The sequence below is a fragment of the Diceros bicornis genome, chromosome 22 (assembly GCF_020826845.1).
Source record: "Diceros bicornis minor isolate mBicDic1 chromosome 22, mDicBic1.mat.cur, whole genome shotgun sequence".
Taxonomy (NCBI): Eukaryota; Metazoa; Chordata; class Mammalia; order Perissodactyla; family Rhinocerotidae; genus Diceros; species Diceros bicornis.
Window position 1 is genome coordinate 19034669 of NC_080761.1, and position 22715 is coordinate 19057383.

Genomic DNA, 22715 nt, shown 5'->3' on the forward strand with positions numbered 1-22715 from the left:
ATAGTGCAATCATAATAAATTTTCATAGTACAGTTCTACGGTAATCTACATTTCCGATTATTAATCCTCTTGCATTTAATTTTGTGCATTGATGTTTTCTTTAGTTGGCAGGAAAATTGCCTTTATTTCTCCTCTTTAATCCGTTTTGGAGCCTGAGTCTTATAAAACTCTGTACGTAATTTTTCCCTTAAGTTTTAGTCTTCCTCCCTTTGTTTTTATGTTAATTCATAATCACCTTCGTTGACTCTTTTTTCATCCATTCAACAAATATTTATTGGGTGCCCATACTTTGCTGTGCCCCAAAGAGCGTATGTTCTGTGTACTAACATTGCTTACAGTCTAGTGAGGGAAATAGGAAATAAATACATAATTACCACAGAGGGTAAGGATGCTATGAAAAGGGAATACAGGGGTCTTTGAGAGAAGGAAAAAGGTAACTCCTGTTTTTCTGGGGCTGTGTATGTGTGTCAAGGGAACCATCTGAATGTAGGGATAGTTAAGCTGAGGTCGGGAAAATGAGAGATGTTTGGCATCTAGTGAGACAAAAGAGTAAGACCACTCTAGGCATGAGGAATAGCTTGTGCAAAGGCCAGGGGAGAATATGGTATGTTGAGGAGAATTGAAAATATGGTTAGAGGGCTGGCCCTGTGGCTTAGCGGTTAAGTGCGTGTGCTCCGCTGCTGGCGGCCCGGGTTTGGATCCCGGGTCCGCACTGACACACCGCTTCTCCGGCCATGCTGAGGCCGCTCCCACATACAGCAACTAAAAGGATGTGCAACTATGACATACAACTATCTACGGGGGCTTTGGGGAAAAAAAGGAGGAGGATTGGCAATAGATGTTAGCTGAGAGCCGGTCTTCCTCGGCAAAAAAGAGGAGGATTAGCACGGTTGTTAGCTCAGGGCTGATCTTCCTCACAAAAAAAAAAAAAAAAGAATCACCGATGTGATCTTTAAAAAAAAAGAAAATATGGTTAGATCTGATCACTAGTACATTTCACACTTAGCATTAGGCTCCCGTTACATCCTGTGTACCTGAATGCGTTTTATTTGATCTCCAGAAGAGAAGAGGCTATTCTTCATATTTAAGCCCAGAATTGCACTTCTGGTTTACGGTGAGCAGCAGGAAAGCTTGTGAGAGCTGGTTATTCATCTCCCTCCACTGCATTCCCCTTCCCACTTGTTTATCCCTCTCAGGTTATCCAACAAAGGATTTGAGGTGCATCTGCCCGTTGGAGTCTGCCTAAGGGAGTTAGTTATAAAGGAGGGGGAGGGGAAAGAAACAGTCATTAACCATTAGGGTTAGCCCTGTCTTTGGTTGACCTTTGGGATAAAAGACTCTAGGGCTGATAATTTAGTTAATTAAGCTTGTTTATCCTGAAATCTTAAGGAGAAATACCTTCTAGGACTAAAAGGACTTATAGTTGAAGGAGAGGGGCACCAGAAAGAAAGATTTGGGGTAGAGAGAAGGTGAACTAAACTAGAGCTGTCTCCTCTGCCCTTATTCATTATTTGGAGCAACATAAACCATTTCACAAAGGTCAGCTTGTATTTCTTTCCTACTATTTAAATATGTAATAAAGCTGTGGCAGTCAGTCTCCTCACTGGTAAATTGAATCCTGGTTGTCTTTGGCTTCTATTATTCACATTCTGTGATGGCTGCATCATACCATGTTCAGGAATTCTAATATTTTAATTATGACATAACGAGATTATGTTTTAAGAATTTCAAAGATAAATGGAAAATTGTTTTAAATTGGTATCATATTCTGGAGGATAATGTGATAATTCCTATTTGCATATCCACCTGTGGTTATTTTTGGTATAGTTTTATAATTCATTGTTTCTTATTACCCTTATTTCTTCCTGTAAATCTTATTCTTGCTGTTGGTTAGCTTACGGTTGATGAAGGCAGACATCACAATATGATTTTAACAGTCTATATGTGGCTGCATCTGCTGGAAAAAGAAAGACAGTATAGGGGGCCAGCCTGGTGGCGCAAGCGGTTAAGTGCGCGGCTGCGCTGCATCGGCCCAGGGTTTGCCAGTTCGGATCCCGGGTGCGCACCGATGCACCGTTTGGCAGGCCATGCTGTGGCGGCATCCCATGTAAAGTGGAGGAAGATGAGGCACGGATGTTAGTCCAGGGCCAGTCTTCCTCAGCAAAAAAAGAGAAAGATTGGCAGATGTTAGCACAGGGCTGATCTTCCTCACTAAAAAAAAAAAAAAAGAAAGACAATATATATTGTAATCTTAGGCAAAATGCAAAATCATTCTGGGGCTACCTACTGGTTTAGATTTCCCTCATCTTTTCTTTTGGTTACATTGACTAGTCAAAGATATGACTCTTTTGTGAAAAGTATTTATTTTGGAAAAAAACATTTTTAGAGGGATAATTATATATAAAGGAAATGGTTAGAATATAAAATTCACAATAAATTAAGTGTACATGCTCCTGGATCTTAAATTATGCAAATATGTAAGATGGTCAAATAAATTAAAAGCAGTAGCGTTTATGAAAGACCCCATTTCACCTATTTCTAAAAACTTTTTTTAGCGGATTTGCTGGAGTAGTGATATTTGCTAGCTTGAAGTATTTCTGCCTTACACAGACCTTCTACAGAACATTGGTGGGCCAACCCTGAAAACCAGGAAGCCTTCCTACCGCGACTTGTAATTCCCAGAAGGAACTTAAAGGGGGTGTGGGATCCTTTCAAAGTAAATATTTCCATTATAAAAGATGAACTTTTAAAGAGATCTTAGATACTTCTTTTCCAGTTTTGGCCATTTCAGTTGGCCTGCTCTGTGCTTATTGTTAGCTGCCATGTATTTTTCACTATTTTATGTACATGTGTATATGTATATCTTCCAGTATATTAGAACTTCTTATGATACAAAGTTGGATCATTTGTTACATTTAATGTTGAAAGAATGGAAGATGGAACTACCAAAGTTGGTGATCTCTGTTCATGGGGGCATCCAGAACTTCAAGATGCCCTCCAAACTTAAAGATATCTTCAGTCAAGGTTTGGTCAAAGCTGCGGAGACAACGGGAGCGTGGATAATGACTGAAGGCATTAATACTGGTAAAGCACACTCCCATTTCACTCTCTCTCTCTCTCTTTTTTTAATTGTCTCTTTCTAACTGTGAATCAAGCAGTATGGCACCTAATCTCCGCTCTGCAGCAATCCCAGGAGATTTGGTGGCATGAAGGAGAAAGATGAAAAGCGTATTGACTGGAAGAGAAACCCAGAAGAATCATTGATGTTTCCTGCGTTAAATAGCAAAACTCACCTGAGTAAATTTTAAAGCTCTGACTGGTTTTATTCAGTGAGTCATGAATTGGGCAGCATCCCATCTAGCAAGTAGAAGGGAGCTCTGAAGAGATGTACAAAATGAAAGACTTTTATAGGCAGAAGGGGGCAGGACAAGGAAGTTACTAGCAAAGAGTGAATTGTTTGTGGCAAGGTTACCTTCCTTTAGGGGATGGCAGAGGTCTATCAGACAGATTACCTCACTAGTGCTGACTAGGTGATTCTAGATTGACTGGTTTAAGATTCCACTCCTGGGAGAGGTTGAAACTGTGATTAAGTTAGGTATTAAGTCTTGGTTTGGTGATGTGGGCTTAGCACAAGTGACTCCATTTTGGCCTGTTGTCTCTTTTTTAACAATTCTCTGCCTTTGATCAGATTCTCAATTTAACTGAGAGATGTGATCAAAATTTAAGGCATTAGTGCCACTCCCAGCTACTGCTCTGATGTTCTCTCAGTTTTTGCTGATCCTTTGAGGTATTCACAGGTCATGATATTCAGGGAGACTGCTGTGATTATTATAAGCAGGATAATTCCCAATGTCTGGAGTGCACTTTGGAGCCATGGTCTCCAAGACCCAAATCACTCAAAATCAAATAAATCAAAGAAAGACCTCGTTGAAGTAGTCACTTTCTTAAGCCAAGTGGCTTGTTCAGTGAGCTTATGTAGCTGAGTTTCAACTTCCCCATAAGTGTTAATCCAGGTGCAGCGAGTGGTATTGACCACAGCACAGATACCTCCTTGATCAGCTAGAAGATAATCAAGGGCTATCCTATTATCAAGAACAACCTTGGCCAGAGAGTCTAAGGGTTTTTCTTGGGCAGCTATTGCTTTAGCAGCGGATTCGGCAGTGTTTCCAAGAGTTAAGGAGAGGTTCCTGATCATAGCCTCCTTTACATTTACTCCTAACCAGGAAAGTAGGGACCTGCCAAAGGAAGGAAATCCTGAATCATGAACGCCTCCTGGTAAGTCCTTTCTAACTCAATGATGTAAATTCAGGGCAGTTGACCAATGAGGCATTTCAGTTTGTGAACAGCTAGGGGCACAGTTAGATAACCTAAGAGGCATTGCCTGGTTATGGGCTAGCCATCTAGGCATTCATAGGCCCAAGGAGAATGATAACCACCACAGACAAAGATAAATCTTGCCCAGGCACAAACCACTCCTGCTAAGGTGGCTCTGGTAATGGATTCATTTGCAGGAATTGTTGCATTTGCTCTTTCAAGTCAGGGATCAGTTAGGTTTTTAGCACATTCGGGAAGTAAATCTCCTAGCCTGAAATAAAAAGTTGTTCTAAATTCCTTGCAAAGATGGATGCTACTGGTGAGATCTTTTCATGATTGAGGGCAGATCTGATTTAGATGATCATAAGAACTTGGGGCTGCAAATGTACTATGATTTGCATAGGTATTTGTGTCTAATTGGGGAAGTACAGTTATAATCAGAGAAAGGTGAAAACAAGACACTGGATGTTCTGGCCATGAAAGTCAAACTCTGTAGGTGACTTTTAAGGGAGGTTGATTGTAGTTTATGGTGACATTGGGAATAGAAAACAAATTGGTCACAGGGAGGATCAGGGGGTATCTAGCATCATGGACAGATTGTGGAGTTTTTGATGACAAAGCCAGCAGTCTGAAAGGTTACCTCCCTTAGCAGTGGCCCAGGAGATATAGATGATGGTACTGTCTTTCCAGGCCAATGCCAGAGTAAAGGAAAGAGAGAGAAGAAGAAAGGGTTTCACGTTTAAAGTATGAAGTCTTGATCAGGTGACTTGGGTGGAAGCAGTCTACCTTGATGTCAGCTACTTCTCTTCCTCATCACTTTGGTTTGGAGGTCTCCAGAATTTGCATAGAACCAGCTGTCAGGTGGAGCCTTCTTCAGCTGTGAGGTGTGTACCCAGTGTTCAATGCCTTATAGTTTTGCAGCAGTGTCAGTGGTCAGGAGCACTTGGTAAGATCCCTGCCAGCAGGGTTTGAGAGCTGTCTTTCTCTGATGATGTTTCTAGAATACCCACTCGCCAGGCTCCAGACTGTGACCAACAGGATCCTTTGAATTGGGATCCAGGAAACTTCTTTAACCTGTTGATGATAAGCTTTAGCACAAGACATTAAAGACTTACAGTAGCTGGTCATGTTAGCTTGAGATAACAAGGGATCAGTAGAAAGTTGCGTATCAATAGACATGGGTCTACTTACTGGTGACTATCTCATGTGGAGTGAATTTATGTTTCCCAACGAGGGTACTGCAAACAGTCAGCAGGACCAGTGGCAATACCTTAGGCCAAGGGAGTCCAGTAGTTTCAGCAAGTTTCAAGATTTTAAGTTTGAGGATCCCATTAGTTCTCTTGTCCTTGCCTGATGATTGAGAGTGATAGGGACAGTGACAATTCTAAGAAGTTTGCAAGGTTTTTGTTAAGGCTTGTATGATTTGCCCAGTGAAATGGGTGCCTCGATCTCTAGAGATTATGGGAAGTATACCCCAAGTGGGAAACACATTTTCTAATGATTTCTTTGCCACTGTGAGGCATCAGCCTTGCGGCAGGGGAAGGCTTTAACTCATCCGGAGAACATACATACAATAACAAGAACATATTGATAATCCATACTAAGTGGCAGTTGAATGAAGTCCAGCTGCAGGTGCTCAGAGGGTCTAGAGGGAGCAGGTTTGAGGCCTCTGGGAACAATAATAGTTTTTCTAGGATTATGGACCTGACAGGTCAAACATTGATGGTAAACTGTTTTTGCAATTTTATAGAAGTCTCCCCACCAATGTTTATTTATCACTGGAGTCATCTGATGAACTGCACTGTGGTGGGTGAAGGAATGCAAAAACCGAAAGATGTGGTTTGCCAGGGAGCCGGGAAGAACCAAGCAGTCGTCTTGGGTTTCCCATAGCCCTGACTGTTCATTGAATTTACAACCGTTGTTTGCCTATTGTGATTTCTCTGATGTAGGAGCAGACTGTTGACATGTTGCAAAGATGTAAGGATGGCAAAAGTCTGGCAAAAAGGGGTCATTTTTTTTCAGAAGCAGAATGGACTTCATCCACATGAGCCACAACCTTTATAGATTCTGTTACTGCTGCCTTTGCGTGAAAGTTAGCCAACGGCATTTCCCTGATACTTAGATTCAGTCTTTTTAGTGTGAGCCTCAATTTTAATGACAGCAATTTCAGGAGGTAAGAGAATAGCAGCAAAGAGGTCATTTACTTGTCCATTTTTGATTGGGGTCCTGGTAGATGTAAGAAAACCCCTTTGTTTCCATAACATCCCAGAATCATGGACGACCCCAAAAGCAAACAGGCTGTCAGTATAAATATTAACTATTTGTCTTTCTGATAGCTGGCATGCTGTGGTAAGGGCATGGAGCTCTGCTTGTTGGGCTGATTTAGCTTATGGGAGATTTCCCCTCTCAAGTAGTTCATATTGGGTAATAACAGCATAGCCAGCTTGGAAATTCCTTTTTTCATCTTTCCATTATGACCCATTACCAAACAATTCAATCAGGATTGGTCAAAAGGGCGTCTTGTAAATCAGGACATGGTGTCACAAAATGGGATGTTATTACCTTGCAGTCATGGGGTTTGCCGTCGTCAGGCAGGGGTAGTAACATAGCAAGATTAACAACATTGCAATGTTTAAGATGCACATTAGGTGGTGAAAGCAGAAGGATCTCATAGGAGGTTAGTCTGCTTGCAGAGAAGGGTTGAGTGAGTTCAGAACTAAGAAGACTTTGTACAGCATGTGAGTTTGTAAATAAATGTCATTTCCTAGGGTTAAATCTGCTGAGGCTTCTATTAATTTGGCAGCTGCTGCAATAGCCTTAAGGCAGTTGGGATAGGCATGAGCAACCGAATCAAGCTGTATGCCATAAGAGGCAATAGGCCTCTGTTTATTGCCATGTTCTTGTGTGAGCATTCCCAGGGCTTGGTTATCTCTTTCATGTACAAATAAGGTGAAAAGTGTTGAACAGTTAAGTAGCCCTAGGGCAGGGGATTCTTGCAGAGCTTGTTTTAGCCTTATAAAGGCCTGCTCATGTTTATCTTCCCAAGGAAGGGGTTCAGGCACTGAAATTTTAGTAAGTTCATAGAGTGAGGAAGCCAATAGAGAAAAACTGGGAACCCATAGTCTACAATAGCCAGCCAGGCCTAGGAATCCATGAAGCTGTTGCTTAGTTGTGGGCCTAGGGAATTCTTGGATTAGTTTAATTCTTTTTGGAGATAGCTGGATTCTTTCAGCACTTAGATTATGCCCTAGGTAATGAAGTGTCTAGAGATAATTGTAATTTTTCCTTAGAGACTTTATGTCCTTTTTCAGCTAACCATTACAGCACATAAATGGAATCCTTTATGGACGCCTCTTTGGTAAATGAACATAGCAATAGGTTGTCTACATACTATAGAAGGGTTGATTTCCCCGGGGACTGGAGGGCATTTAAATCTTTGTGGAGTGCTTGGAATAAATAAGAAGGGGCCTCAGTGAACCCTTGAGGCATGACTGTCCAGGTATACTGTTGATTGTTCCAAGTAAAGGCAAATAGATATTGGCTGTTGGGGTCTGCAGGGATGCTGAAGAAGGCTGATCAAAGTTCTACAACCGTTTTGAGTCTGGTGGAACTTGTGACAAAAGGGCGTTGGAGTTTGGAACAACTGGGAAACAGGAATAACTATCTTGTTAATAGCTCTCAAGTCCTGCACAAATCGCTATTCTCTCCCATTAGGTTTCCAGACTGGCAGGATCAGCATGTTACAGGGGCTGGTACAGGGAATACTTTAACCCCTGGGCGATTAGGTCTTCTACTATTGACGTGAGGCCTTGTATGGCCTCAGGCTTTAACGGATATTGAGGCAATTTGGGAAGAGGTTTAGTTATGTCTATCTGAATTTTTATAGGCTCTGCACTTTTTATTCTCCCAATGTCAGTATTAGGGGTAGCCCACAGATTTTCGGGCACCTCGATTAAATTAGGGGAATTTTGCTGGAATTCTTCCCTTCTGGATCAAGGACAGATTGTAAGGAACATAAAAGATCAGGTTCAGGTTCGTCAGGAAATTCTAAAGTGAGGTCTTCATTGGAAGCAAACCATATTAGCCCTTTTAATTTAGAAAGGAGATCTCTACCTAACAGATTGACTGGAGCTATATCACATAGGAAAAAGGGATGTTTTCCAGTGAAAGGTCCCAGAGTCATTTGTACTGGTTGAGATAGAAACTCTCTCTGAATTTTATTAGATACCCCCACTATGGAAACTTTTTTTTTTTACTCCAAGGGACTTGTTATCCTATGAGAGTGGGGTTTAAAGTAGAGAATGTAGCTCTGGTATCTACCAGAATTTGGCAGCTTCCCATTAATTTTAGTTTTAGTTTCCCTTGGCTGTTTAAGGGAATTACTGGTAGCAGTTTACTAGAGAATCCCTCAGAGTCCCAGAGTCAGCTCTGGGAGGGCCCATTTGGGGGTAGATATGGGGAGAGTTGATTTTGAAGTATTTGCATAGAACCTTTGAGGACAATCTTTTTCCCAGTCTTCCAGTTGATTACAAATGAGACTTCAATCCCTGGGCCAGCATTTTTGATGATGGGCCCTTAGTGGGGTGCAATGGGGGAAGCCCAGGTGTTATTATAGATTTCTGACCTTGGAGCTGTTGTGGCTGTAAGGCTAATAGCTTGTCGGACTTTTGTTTATGGTCTTATTCCAAAGTCCTTTCAAAGTGCTCAGCTATGCTCATGAGTTTAGTCAGACTGGTGGCCTCCCGTACTATTTTTCACCTTTATATCAATCCACTAATCTCAGGAGATAATCCATTTACAAAGAGGGTGGGGTGAGCAGGTTGGGTGACATTATTTATTGTATGGAACCCAGAATGCTGTAGGAAAAGAACTTCCAGAAGCGCTTGAAAGTCTGCCACAGATTCATCTTTCTTATGTTTGCATGTTTGAGTACTAGACCAATCAGTGCTAGGCAGGGAAGACTCTAGGAATGGCTTTTAAAATATCGGTTGCTATTTTGCAAGTTTTTTCTGGTCCATAAGGGGACCATGTTGAAGACTGAGTATCTTGAATATCATCTTGGGGTTATGCCGTTCTACTTCTCGCATCCATTTTTGGGCTTCACCAAGTCCTATCCGCAGGTGCACAAGCTGATAAAAATCTGGCAGTCCTGGCTCATATGCCCTGATAAGGACTTTAAATTCTTGAGAAAACTTTTGGAGATCTTCCCTGGATCTAGGAAATTCTTTATGGCCCTTAGTTTGGTCTTTGACCAAGGAGCGAAAGATACCAGAGAAGGATCTTCTGCAGCATCTGGTAGTTTTACGGTCATGTGTTGCTTAATGATGGGGATATGTTCTGAGAAATGTGTCGTTAGGCAATTTCGTCATGCGAACATCATAGAGTGTACTTACACAAACCTAGATGGTATAGCCTACCACACACCTAGGCTATATGGCACTAACCTTATGGGACCACTGTTGTATATGCGGTCTGTGGTTGACCAAAACGTCGTTCTGCAGCACATGGCTGTATTTTAAAAGGGAACTGTTGAATAGTCTGTTCAGAGTGGAAAGGAAGTTCAGATAGAGAATTAGTAGAGTGTGATTACTCAGGTAAAGGAGGATAGAGGAGAGCAGTAGGAGTCACATCAGTCTTATTGTCTTTTGTTTAACATACCTCTTATGTCTTTAATTTTTCATTAGCCTTTTCAATGAATTTTTCAACGAAGCTATTTTGTAACCATGAAGCCTTTTGGAAGCTTCTGCATGCCAATTAAAATAGGTATCTCATTCTGTTTGTTGGATTTGGGAACCCTTGCTTTTGAGTGCACTTCTTGAATGGTCTTGTCTAATTGGAACTTTCCCCGTAATGGCCTGGTAATTCTAGGTTGTTTTTAGTAAGATTTTTCATTTTTGTAGATATTTACAGCTTCCAGGACCACAGTTTTTAGACATAAAGTAAGCAGGTGTACCGGAAGGTGGCATATTCAATTCTTTGGAACTTAAGGATATCATTTCTTTAGCTAAGCCTAGGGTCTCTCAGAGCCAAATTAATACCTAAGAAGGATGTGCTGCTGGATGGGGATTGTGTGGTGTTTTACAGTGCACCTCATTGCATAGAAATTTGCTTGAGGTGGACGGGTGACATAGTGTTAATCTAACCCATTGCGTGACCAACTTGTCCTAACACGGGAGTCTTAGAGTCAAGTGGCAAGTGCTCTGACAGCTTTTAAGTGCTTGACCCGTGCCCACGAATTTTGTGGCTTTTGGCTTCTGAGATTCCCATTAGCAATAGCCTTTACCTACATAAAACAAGGTAAACAAATGTGCACATTAATACACCAGCATTAACCAAAGAGATGTTACAGCAGACTGGCCAATAGAAGGGCTTGCATGCATCACTAGCAATTCCCAGCGTGGAACTGGAGACTGGGGAAAGGATAAAACAAGCAGACCCCAACAAACCAAGACTGCGGACTGAGATTTCAATCAAATGGAGAACTGCAGACTGAACCAAGGGTTAGGGACTTGGGTTCCAGATGGAACTGTCTGCCAGCTCAAGCTGACTCACTAAGCCCTGGCCTGGAAAGCCGGTTAGATTGGGAGCTCAACATAAAGAAAGCAGAGCTCAGAACAGAGAGGAACTTACAGCCCTTGGAAATGGTGAGAAAGACAGAGAACTCAAAGGGTAGGGTTTGTGGGTACCATGCCTTCGTTTCTCATTGTTTCCAAAGCTATCAGAAGTCTCCTTCGGATCCCACCGCTGCCACAAAATCTTTGAAAAAGCAAAACTCAACTGAGTAAATTTTAAAGATCTTATTGGCTTTATTCACCGATTCATGAATTGGGCCACTTCCCATCTAGCAACTAGAAAGGAGCTCTGAAGAGCTGTACAGAATGAAAGACTTTTTTTTTAGGCAGAAGGGGGCAGCACAAGGAAGTTACTAGCAAAGAGTGTATTGCAAAGTCACCTTCCTTTAGGGGATGGCAGGGGTCTATCAGACAGATTACCTCACTAGTGCTGACCAGGTAATTCCAGATTGATTGGCTTAAGATTCCACTCCTGGAAGAGGTTGAAACTGTAATTAAGTTAGATATTAAGTCTCATTTTAGTGACGTGGGCTTAGCACAAGTGACTCCATTTTTGGCCTGTTGTCTCTTTTTTAACACCTGGAATGTGTTTTTACCATTGTTAAAATATGCTATTTTAACATAACTTTGGGTAAACATCTGGCCAAGAAAATAAGTCTTTCATGAGCTTCAAACTATGGTGAGGTTAGAAAGGACGTTGAATCCATGCAAGTGTGTAGTGTGCAGGCATGGACATAAGCTAAACTCACCACAGTCAAGTTCCCAGGCCTTGGAAATCAGTGATGCATGCAAAAATTGCATTGAGTGTATTGGGCATGAGGAGATAATTAACTACATAATTGTCATTTCACTCACTGTCTGTCACTGACTCTTTCATAACTCTTTGAAATCTGACATTCAAGAACTTCACACAGGAGCCTTTAAACCTCTAACCTACTCCTTTGCATTGGTGTTTATGAACTGTCTGCATATTAGAGAATCACCTGGGAGCTATTAAAAAATACAGATGTACAGGATCTACCCCAGATTAATTAGAATTTTTCAGAGTGGAGCTTCTGAAGGGTGTCTAATGTGCAGCCAGGGTTGAGAACTAGTGACTTCATAAACTCGCCTCTTACAAGTCTGTTACTAACCTGTTACAATTCTGACACCAATTCCAATGTGTTGGTTCTTCCCCTACACCAAGCAATTCACCAGCTGGATGTCCTACAATTCAACTCAATTCTGACACTATCTATCTGGAAATAGCATCAGATTCCATGGGTTAAGGGTTTAGTCCCAGAATACTGTCCCCACTTCAGATGCCAATCGCAAGTCCACGTTGTTACGTGTACTTATGACTGACTGGCTATAAATTAGTGCTTCCCATGACCACCTCCTTGGGTTTGATTAATTTGCTAGAGCGGCTCACAGAACTCAGGAAACCAGTTTACTCAGTAGATTTCCAGTTTATTATAAAAGGATATGACTCAGGAACAGCCAGGTGGAAGAGACACATAGGGCAAGGTATGTGGGAAGGGGCACAGATCTTGCAAGCCCTCCCTGCATCTCCACTTGTTCACCCACCTGGAAGTTCTCTGAACCCTGTCCTTTTGTGTTTTTATAGAGGATTCATTACATAGGCGTAATTGATTAAATCATTGGCCATTGGTGATTGAACTCAATCTCCAGCCCCCCTCTTCTCCCCAGAGGTTGGGGGGATGGAACTGAAAGTTCCAACACTAATCACATGGTTGGTTCACTCTTAGGTGCAGTCCAAAAGTCACCTTGGTAACATAACAAAAGACACCTTTGTCACTCTCATGACTTAGGAAATTCCAAGGACTTAAGGAGCTCTGTGCCAGGAAAAGGACAAAGACCAAATATATATTTCTTATTGTAAATCACAATATCACAGCTGTGGCTTTCCATCTTTGCTTTACTTCTCCCTCTTTTGATTTGGGATGCCCTAGCCAATGTCGCCTATTAAATTCTGTCCATCTTTTAAGATCTACCTTAGATGCCAACACACCCATGAAGCATTCTCTATCTCAACTGCTCACTTTTGTCTCTTAATTTCTATACCATTTACTGCCTGTAGCACTTGTACCATGTCTGTGTTTTGCCTTACTGGTTAGGATGAGTCTGTGTATTAGCTCTCCTACCTGGTTGTGAGCTAGAGGCCAGGGCCTACCCATCTGCCTCAGCATTTAGCAACATGTACTGATTTAACGAATAATTTCTTTTGATTGGAAAGGAATGAAGAAAGCAAATGATTGAAAAAACAAAGCAAAATAAAACCAAGGGATTTCACCTGTCACTGACGGTTATCTGGTAATTCCTCTTGTACGTTTTATTGAGATAATTATTGTTTTACATAAAGTGAAGAAAGTGAAAGTGGCAGAGTTCTAAGTCCACTGTATGGTATTTATTTTATTTCCAGTAAAAAAAAAGAGGGATGAGTGGGGAATTCTTATAGCACTTAGAAAAAGGTAGACATGGGCAAGGCTTTTTTTTTTTTGAATATCTAACTGCATTACATACTTTATTTTTCTTATTGCTTTTTTATTTTTTTTAACATTTTAGGTTAGGGCCAATTAAGGAACACAAATATAGTTGTGTGAAGACTATCAAAATAGTTCACAGGAATAAAAGAAATGAGAAGTGAGACGTACTTGGAGCTTCTTTCAACAATACTCAGGGGCTGACCTGATTCAACCACAATTCCTTAGGGCCTGGGGCTCGAGGAGTGGCCCCTGGATCAGCAGCAGCAGCGTGCCCTGGGAGCTTGTTGGGAATGCAGATCTCGGGCCCCACCCTTGACCTGCAAGATCAGGGTCTGCATTTTGACAGCATCCCAGATGATTCGTATACACATTTAAATTTGAGAAGCTCTGCTTATGTGTTTCTCCCTGTTCTTGAGATGCTTCTCAACTGTAGTTAAACATGGCATGAATTTTTACATTTACTTAAATTGAATGCTACCGGCCTTAACAATCTGCTACCTATAAAGCATTTAGATAGATGCTGTGGATGAAAGATGAGGAAGATGTGGGCCCTGGGTTTAGTGGTGGGGTGGGCTGTGACAAACAGACAATAAGCAACTAACTAAAAATCAATGCTAGTTGGGTCATAGTTGAGATACAAAGAAAGTTTTTGGAAGTAAAAGGAAGAGAAGGGTGAATTCTGGTTCCAACTGAGGGCCACTGGGAAGGCTTGGAGAAGGATATAGCTCTTGGTGCTGGCTTTGAGGGAAGAGTGGGAAGAGGCAGTCTAGGCAGAGGTGACAGCTCAGGGCCAGGCACATAGCTGGAGATTAAGGCGTGTATAGAAAGAGGTGATAAGGCCACTGGCTGGATGTGCCATGTGGCAGGGGACAGGGACAGCAAGGGAGATTGGAGGCAGATTGAGTGCCAGGCTGACGGGCTGAGGTTTTATTCTCTGCCTAGCAGGGAGCCCTCAAAGGATTTTGAGCAGGAGAATTAATAGGGAATGAGATAGTCATATCTGGTTTTACAGAGTCTCAACAGACAATATGTATTGGGATCACATCTGGGCTGCTGAAAAACCACCACCACCACCACAGTGCTGGTAACCCATGCCAAATCTATGGAACTCGAATCTCTATTGCAGTGGATGGCTCTACAGGTGATATTAATGTTTGCCTGAGGCCTAGAATCCTGATTCTAGAAAATGACTCTGGGAGAAGTACAAAAGATGGGTCGGAGGGGAAGATGTCAAACAGAAAGAAATAATTTAAGTGCTATGCATCAGATGCATAAATATGCAGAGAGTTTTTTTCCCTGTGCTAATGACACAAATAGGGTTAGTACTATATAGAGGGAGAGTAAGTGGTGCATTGCAGTGTTGTGATTAAAAGGCAGATTAGGCCAATCTCAAAAGGCTACATACTGTGTGATTCCAACTATATGACATTCTGGAAAAGGCAAAACTGTGGAGACAGTAAAAAAAATCAGTGGTTGCCAGGGGTTAGGGGGCAAGGAGGGAAGAAAAAGCAGAGCACAGAGGGTTTTTAAGGGCAGTGAAACGATCCTGTATGATACTATAATGGTGGATACATGTCATTATACATTTGTACAAACCCAGAGAATGTACACCACCAAGAGAGAACTTGAACGTAAGCTGTGGACTTTGGGTGATGATGATGAGTCAATATAGGTTCATCAGTTGTAACAAATGTCCCACTCTGGTAGAGGATGTTGATAGTGGAGGAGGCTATGCGTGTCTAGGGGCAGGGGCTATAAGAAATCTCTGTACCTTCAGCTGAATTTTGCTGTGAACCTAAAACTGCTCGAAAAAGTAAAGTCTATTTTAGAAAGAAAAGTCAGATATCCTGGATTGGAATCAAAGCTCTACTAATTACCAGCCCTATAACCTTTGGCAAATATTTAACTTCTTTGTGCCTTAATTTTTGCCTATAAAATAGACTAAAAAAAGTTCCTCCTTAAAGTGTAAATAAATGTAAAATGCTTAAAAAAACACCTGGTGCGTAGTTAGAGTTTAGTAAGTATTGGCTGTCATAATTATTGTTGTTATTAGTAATCCCAGAAAGACAAACATCAGTGTATTAGCTCTGGAATATTTATGTATATAAAGCTATTAAATTAATTTAGCTCGATGAAGCAACAGGCACATCTGCAGGATGTTTTGCTGGGACAGTAGATAAGGTTAGAGAAAAAAATACTTAGAATGTTCCTCATGTCAGGACTGGGCTTGTCAGACATTATGATCACGCAAGAATAGGGTCAGAGTTGAGGTTGTAAGCAGAAATTGCCCAAAGGGAGAGGAGAATTATTCAGGTGGTGAGGTCTGGGATAGGAGAGAGAGGTATCAAGAGGCAGTGGAGGAAGCCAAGATATCAGAAATTAATTCCACCGTGCCAGCCACTTTCCACATTAATGACCTCTTGCATGTACTTGTTTATTTCTCTCTTTCCCGCAGTCACAGTGTTTTGCATGATTTGTGAGTTAAAGTTTGACTTCTAAACTGGTTGTTTGTAGGAGTGTCCAAACATGTTGGGGATGCCCTGAAAGCCCATTCTTCCCACTCTTTGAGAAAAATCTGGACAGTTGGAATCCCTCCTTGGGGTGTCATTGAGAACCGGAGAGATCTTATTGGAAAAGATGTAAGTAGAAAATCCTTTCACAACGAAAGGAAATGATCGTGTATCCGACTGCCAACTTAGCACTGTTTCTGGATGTCTGATAGACGTCTTGAATGTAATATATGCCAAAGCAACTCCTGACTGCCTACTGCCTCCCTTTCCCTATCTTAGAAAGTCACGATCCTGTCCTTGCTCAAGCCAGAAACCCTGGAGTAATCCTGGAACGATTTTTGTTTCACGCCTCAAACCTGATCCATCAGTAAATTATCTCAGCTTCACTTTAAAAAATATATCCAGAATCTGACCTCTTCTCGTTACGTCCTCTGTTACTGAGCAGGTGCAAGCCACCATTTTCTGTCACCTGGATGATTGTAATAGCCTTCCCTACTCTCATCCTTGTCTCTTCTTACAGTCTATTCTCAACACAGTAGCCAGAACGATTCTTCTAAAATATAAATCAGATCATGCTACTCCTCTGTGAAAAACCCTTCAGTGGCTCCTGTCTCATTCAGAGTAATAGCCAAGCTCTCTGCAATGGCGTGCATGTAGTGAAACGAGGGACATTCGTGATTTGGCCCTTCTCTTCCCTCAGCTCGTACTACTCTCTGCTTCATTCGTTCCTGGGTATTGATTCTTTGATCCTATCTGTCTGTTTTTCTAAAGGGAATGGACTTGTCTAAATATGTTTTAGACTAATGTATATTTTTGGTAAAAATCTCAGATATTGAGAAACTAGAATGAGGTACAACTACGACATACCTACCTACTGGGGCTATGGGGAGAAAAAAGGGAAAAATGAGGAAGATAGGCAACAGATGTTAGCTCTGGGCCAATCTTCCTCAAAAAAAAAAAAATCTCAGCTATCACAAAAAGTGTTAAGAAGAAAGATAACCACTGTTAATATTTTAGTGTGTATCATTACAGAATTTTTTCTATGTGTGTGTACATATGTATAGAAAAAAAAGGTTTTATGTAAAAAAAGTAACAACAGAAACCCACTGCTATGAATCTGCTTTTTAGCTTAACGGCTTAATGTAGTTATTTCTCTCTGTCAATTAATATAGACATGCTTATGGTTTATTTTAACTTTCATTTTGGAAATTTCAAACATATTAAAGAATACAGAGATAGAATAATAAACTCGTGTGTACCCACCTCCCAGCTTCAACAGTTATGAACTCATAGCCAATTTTGTTTCATCTATTCTCTTATCCATTCCTCACTTCCTCCCTCCATTGTTTTGAAGCAAATTCCAGACATCAAATAATTTTGTTGGTAAATATTTTAGTAGGTATTTCTAAAATATATGGACAATTTAAAGTATATAACCACATTGCCATTATCATACCTAAAAAGTTAACAATTCTTGCATATCATCAAATATCCAGTCTATGTTCAAGTTTCTGATTGTCTCATAATTTTTTAGTTGTTCGATTTCACTATCCAAAAGAGTTCTCTACATTGTGATGGGTTGATATAGGTGTTGAGTCACTTACTTTTTCCCTTGAGTAACTTTCAATCACTTTTAATCTATGGATTTTCCCTCCCTCTCCTTTTTCCTTTTTTTCCCTTTTTTGGCAATTTATTTGTTGAAGAAACTGGGTCTTTTGTCCTGAAGCATTTCCCACAGTTTGGATTTTGCAGATTTAACCTCTTGTAGTAGGTTTAGCCTATTTCTTTGTCTCCTGTCCTTCCTGTAAATTGGTAGTTTGATCCTAAGGTATGATCAGATTCATGTTCTTTTTGTGCAAGTATATGCCATAGAAGGAGGGCTGTCCTCCCCTTGTAACACATGATCGTCTCACTTTTTATGATTTCATTGCTTAGATTTATTTCAGTAGGGTTCAAAAATGGTGATATTTAATTATAGTGTTCTTTCTTCATTTATTAGCTTAAATACTCTATAAAGAGAAAGATTTTTATCATCAATCACTTGGTTTACCTTGTGGTACAATCATATAGGAAAGTTCAGAATGAATGCTTGATTCTTTCTCTTTATTTGCCAGCTTTCAAAACAGTGAGTTGGTTACCTACCATCTTCCAAGGTGAACAATGAGTTGTGTTTTTTTATTCCTGAATTTAAATATATGATCATCCCTCAGTATCCATGGGGAGTTGGCCCACAGATACCAAAATCAATACCAAAATCCATGGATGCTCAAGTCCCTTACATAAAATGGTGTGGTATTTGCATATAACCTACTCGTGTCTTTCCATATACTTTAAATCATCTCTAGATTACTTATAATACCAAATACAATATAAATGCTATGCAAATAGTTGTTATCCTGTGTTGTTTAGAGAATAATAGCAAGAAAAAAAGTCTGTACATGATCAGAGGCAACCATCACAGGCCTTTCCATCCATGATTGGTTGAATCCATGGATGTGGAACCCGTGGATACAGAGGGCCAACTCTACTTGATATGTTTCGATCCATTAATCCATTACAGTTAGTATTCTTAGTCATGCTCAGATTGTACTGTTTTGGCCAGTGGAGCCTTTTCACGTTATCTCCTGAGTCCTTTTAACACAATTCTAGTCATTTTTTCATAGCTTCCTTTTGTTTTAGTATGAAAAACATGTTCTAGGCTCATTGTGTATATTTTTTGCTCCTAGAGAAATGGCTGGCTGCTTTTAGTGGGAAATAGTATTGAGAGACCACATTTGCGGGCCCAGGGTGCATTTTGATTTTTCATGCCTGATAATATTTTACTGTATTAAAGTACTATAATTTATTGAACTGTTCCTCTATTATTGTCTATTTAGGTGGTCTCCTGTTTCTCACTTTTACAAGAAAATGATATTAATGTTGTGATAAGATATATAAACCTTTGAAACTAGCTGGCCTATTTCCCTAGGAGTAGTTCTCAAAGGAGAATGCTTGGGCTAGTTGGCATGTTAAAAACTTTAAAGTTGGCACTTTAAAAATATGACATGTTGCCTTCCAGAAAGACGGTAACAATTTACATTCCTACCGACAAGGTATGAGGGTGCCCATTTCCCTGTACCATTGCCAGCGCTGTATATTCTGTCGTTTTTAAAACTTTGCCATTCTAATAGGTATAAAATAATACCTAATTGTGCTTATTTACATTTCTCTGACTACTACTGAGGTTCAACATCTTTTCATGTAGTTTTTGTGCATTTTCCAACACAGTTTTTATATTTTGAAACATTTTATATTGTAATTGTCTATTAACATTTTTGTTTGTTACGTATGCTGGATTTCCCCCAGTTTTTATTTTATGTTATTTATGATCACTTTTCCATTAAAAAAAAATATGTATTAAATCTATCAATGATTTTCTTTTTGAATTCTGGCTTCAGTGTCATGCCTAGGAATTATAAAGGTAACTTTTAAAGACTAATGTTTTTAAATTTTATGGTGCTTTTTTTTTTTTTTTTTTTTTTGGGAGGAAGATCAGCCCTGAGCTAACATCCATGCCAATCCTCCTTTTTGTTTGCTGAGGAAGACTGGCCTTGAGCTAACATCCATGCCCATCTTCCTCCACTTTATGTGGGATGCCGCCATAGCATGGCCTGACAAGCGGTGCGTTGGTGCGCGCCTGGGATCTGAACCCGGGCTGCCAGCAGCAGAGCGCATGCACTTAACTGCTACACCACGGTGCAGCCCTTATAGTGCTTTTTAAATCTGTTATTTCTTTTAAGCCTCACAGTAGCCCTCTGACGTAGGAATTATTATCATCCTCACCTACACATGAGGAAAATAAACCTGAGAAAGGAGGTAGGAATTACCCAGAGTTAAAGTTAGTAAATAGGAGTCTGGACAAACTTGGACTCTCTGACTCCAAATACTGTGCTCTTGTCTCTAAAAATAAATAAGAATTGGAACAGTTTAAGAAAGAGTCAATAAATGTTAATAAAAATCTGGATGTTTTATATTGAATGAATCTCCATTTGGTTCGTTGGCTGTTACTCTTCATTTCATTTGGATTACTAGAAAAAAAATCAGTGTCAAAATATTATTCTGGAATAGATCTATTAAAGGGCATATTTTCTGGATACCGATGCAGATCCTTGGACAGTTTTTTAATGATCTGAAACAAGGTAAGTACAGAAATTGAAAATGAATATTTAGAACCATTTTTAGCAACGTGACAGTGCTGTGACATGCAAGCATATGGTTTGCGGGCTTCTTGAGCACAGTGTGTTCGAGTGTTGTTGAACTTGTATCATGAGTCTCATATAGAACAAACTGCGTACTAGTCACGCATAGTAGGACCACATATCTGTCCATAAAAAATGGGAAATTAAAAAAATTCCAAATTGATCCTTGAGAAGCAAGGTATCAGCTTGAGAAGCACTGCTGTAGGTAGCGGGTAGTACTTTTGAACCTCAACAGGAACTCTTGTAGTGCATAGAGTTAGGCCTTTGGAGCAGTGAGCCTGGGGAAGGATCTCGAGCTTTGACTTTCTCTTGTCCTTGCTATCTCGCAGGTGGTGTGCCTATACCAGACTCTGGGCAACCCCCTCAGCAAGCTCACCACACTCAACAGCATGCACTCCCACTTCATTCTGTCTGATGATGGGACTGTGGGCAAATATGGAAATGAGATGAAGCTCAGGAGGAACCTGGAAAAGTACCTCTCTCTGCAGAAAATACACAGCTGTGAGTACCGACAGGTCCTTGCTGGGGGCCTGCTATGGGGCAAGGTGCTCAGTTGTCATCTGTACAGAATGGAGAGGTCCAAGCAGCCCCTCTGCCTTAAGTTAATGTGTGTGAACCCACAGCTGGAAGAAAGCAGGATGTAAGGTGGTGCAGAACCGTGAGTGACAGCCAGAAGAGAGGAAGAAACCTTTAGGAGACAACGTAGTCAGGGGAAGTTTCATGGAAGAGTGGAGACTTTAGCAGAACATCCAGGAGTTCTTAGGGTTGGATGGATGGAGGGAGAGAAGAGAGGAAGTACCAAGGCAGGAATGGGGATGGCTGAAGAGCAGTAAGGAGACTAGCCTGAGAAGAGTGGAGGTATGAGCTTTGATAGTCAGGGAAGATAACATTTCATATGTGGGGAGCATGGCCCCAGACAGGGAAGGGGTTGAAACCAGACAGGGCTTTTAGAAATAGAGACTTTTGGAAGGTATCAATGTTGTGTCCTGCTCGCAGTGGTGCTTTGAGACAGCCATCTTGGTAGTATCCACTGGAGAGAGATGAGAAGGGAGGCGAGGGCTAGAATCAGCAAGTGTCCTTGGGTGGAGAGGTGGGAATCTTTACAGGGAGGAGGAGGGCTGGGTGCTGCCTGGAGAAATGGAGACTTTTTTCATCCAAGGCAACAGAAGGTGGGCCCCTGGCTTTTTCAATAAGTTAAATCTTCCACAAAATACTCCCACCCTTTGGGGCAGAGGGCCAGGGAGCAGGAAGGCCCTATGGAGGCAAAGGTCCTCTTCAATCTTTGACTTTTGGCTGGGAAATGCTGAACGTCCTTTGAGTTTTGGCCTGGATCCCCTGAGGCAGCAGAATGTAGTGAGCTCAGGCAGATCAAAGCTCTGTCATTTGCTGCCTGTGACCTTGGGCAATGGAGTTAACATCTGTGAAATTGTTTTCTTAATATAAAAAGGAAGGAAGCGTCTACCTCTACCTTTCGTTGTGAGAATTAATTGAGATAAAGTATGTTAGATGTGCTTACGATAGTGTTGGCTATATACTATGTCTTCAATAAATGGGTTTCTTTAGTGTCCCTTTTTTTTTTGGTTTAAAACAATAGAAATTTATTCTCTCACAGTTCTAGAGGCTAGAAGTCCAAAATTAAGGGGTCAGCAGGGCCGTGCTCTCTCCAAAGGCTCTAGGGGAGCATCCCTTCCTTGCCCCCTCCAGCTTCTAGAGGCTCCAGGTGTTCCTTGGGCTGTGGCTGCATCACTCCAATCTCTGCCTCCATCTTCACCTCTTTCTTTCCTTTTGCCCTCCTTTGGTCTAAGGGTCTTCTGTTTGGGGTGGGGGGTGCGGGAAGGACTCTGGGAATTGTTGCCAGTCACTTAGAGCTTAGTGTAAATGAAGGTTGGAGGCTCGTTTAGGTCAGGAAACGGGGGACAGATCAGGTATGTGGTCCTCTATGGGGTGGGGGAGATGGGAGAAAAGGAGACCCACAGATGAGAGGAGAGGAGGACAGGTCAGAGATTGGACCTGTTGAAGAATCCCTGCAGGGAGGCCCCATTAGGGGTCTGAGCCATCAGTTACCTGAAATGACCCGCTGCCTCTGTTGACCTGCACTCACCACAGAAATCACTCAGGGGTTCTGTGCAGTACTATAAAGTGTGCCCCAGGAGAGCAAAGTCTTTGTCTTTCTTAGTCCTTGATGAGTCTCCATTTGTGGATGAATGAAAACAACCCTGAGCTTGCATGAAACAGGAAATGACATTTCTGCTTTCAAAGATTTTTTCTTTTGTTTGGCTGAGGAAGATTTGCCGTGAGCTAACATCTGTTGCCAATCTTTCTCGTTTTGCTTGAGGAAGATTCGCTCTGAACTGACAGCTGTGCCAGTATTCCTCCATTTTGTGTGTGGGTCGCTGCCACAGGGTGGCCACTGATGGATGAGTGGTGTAGGTCCACGCCTGGGAACTGAACCTGGACCCCCAAAGCAGAATGTGCCAAACTTAACCACTAGGCCATGGGGCTGGCCACCTCAAAGATCTTTTTTTTTTTTTTTTAAGAACAAATTAGTAGCATCAGTAAGATCTTTTTTGTAGAAAAACAATCATAAATATATTT

At 41.2% G+C, this 22715-nt stretch overlaps 1 protein-coding gene across 2 annotated transcripts in view; it reads left to right on the forward strand.

Moving 5' to 3' along the window:
• The window catches only part of TRPM6 (transient receptor potential cation channel subfamily M member 6), a 143265-nt gene that overhangs the window by 32601 nt on the left and 87949 nt on the right, over nt 1–22715 (forward strand). Inside the window, exons 5-7 of one of the 2 annotated variants that reach the window (XM_058565639.1) lie at nt 2871–3084; nt 15887–16011; nt 20450–20621. In XM_058565639.1, the coding sequence (XP_058421622.1) occupies nt 2871–3084; nt 15887–16011; nt 20450–20621 (511 nt within the window). The remainder of the gene's footprint in view (nt 1–2870; nt 3085–15886; nt 16012–20449; nt 20622–22715) is intronic. The other variant, XM_058565638.1, reaches the window with a different exon arrangement.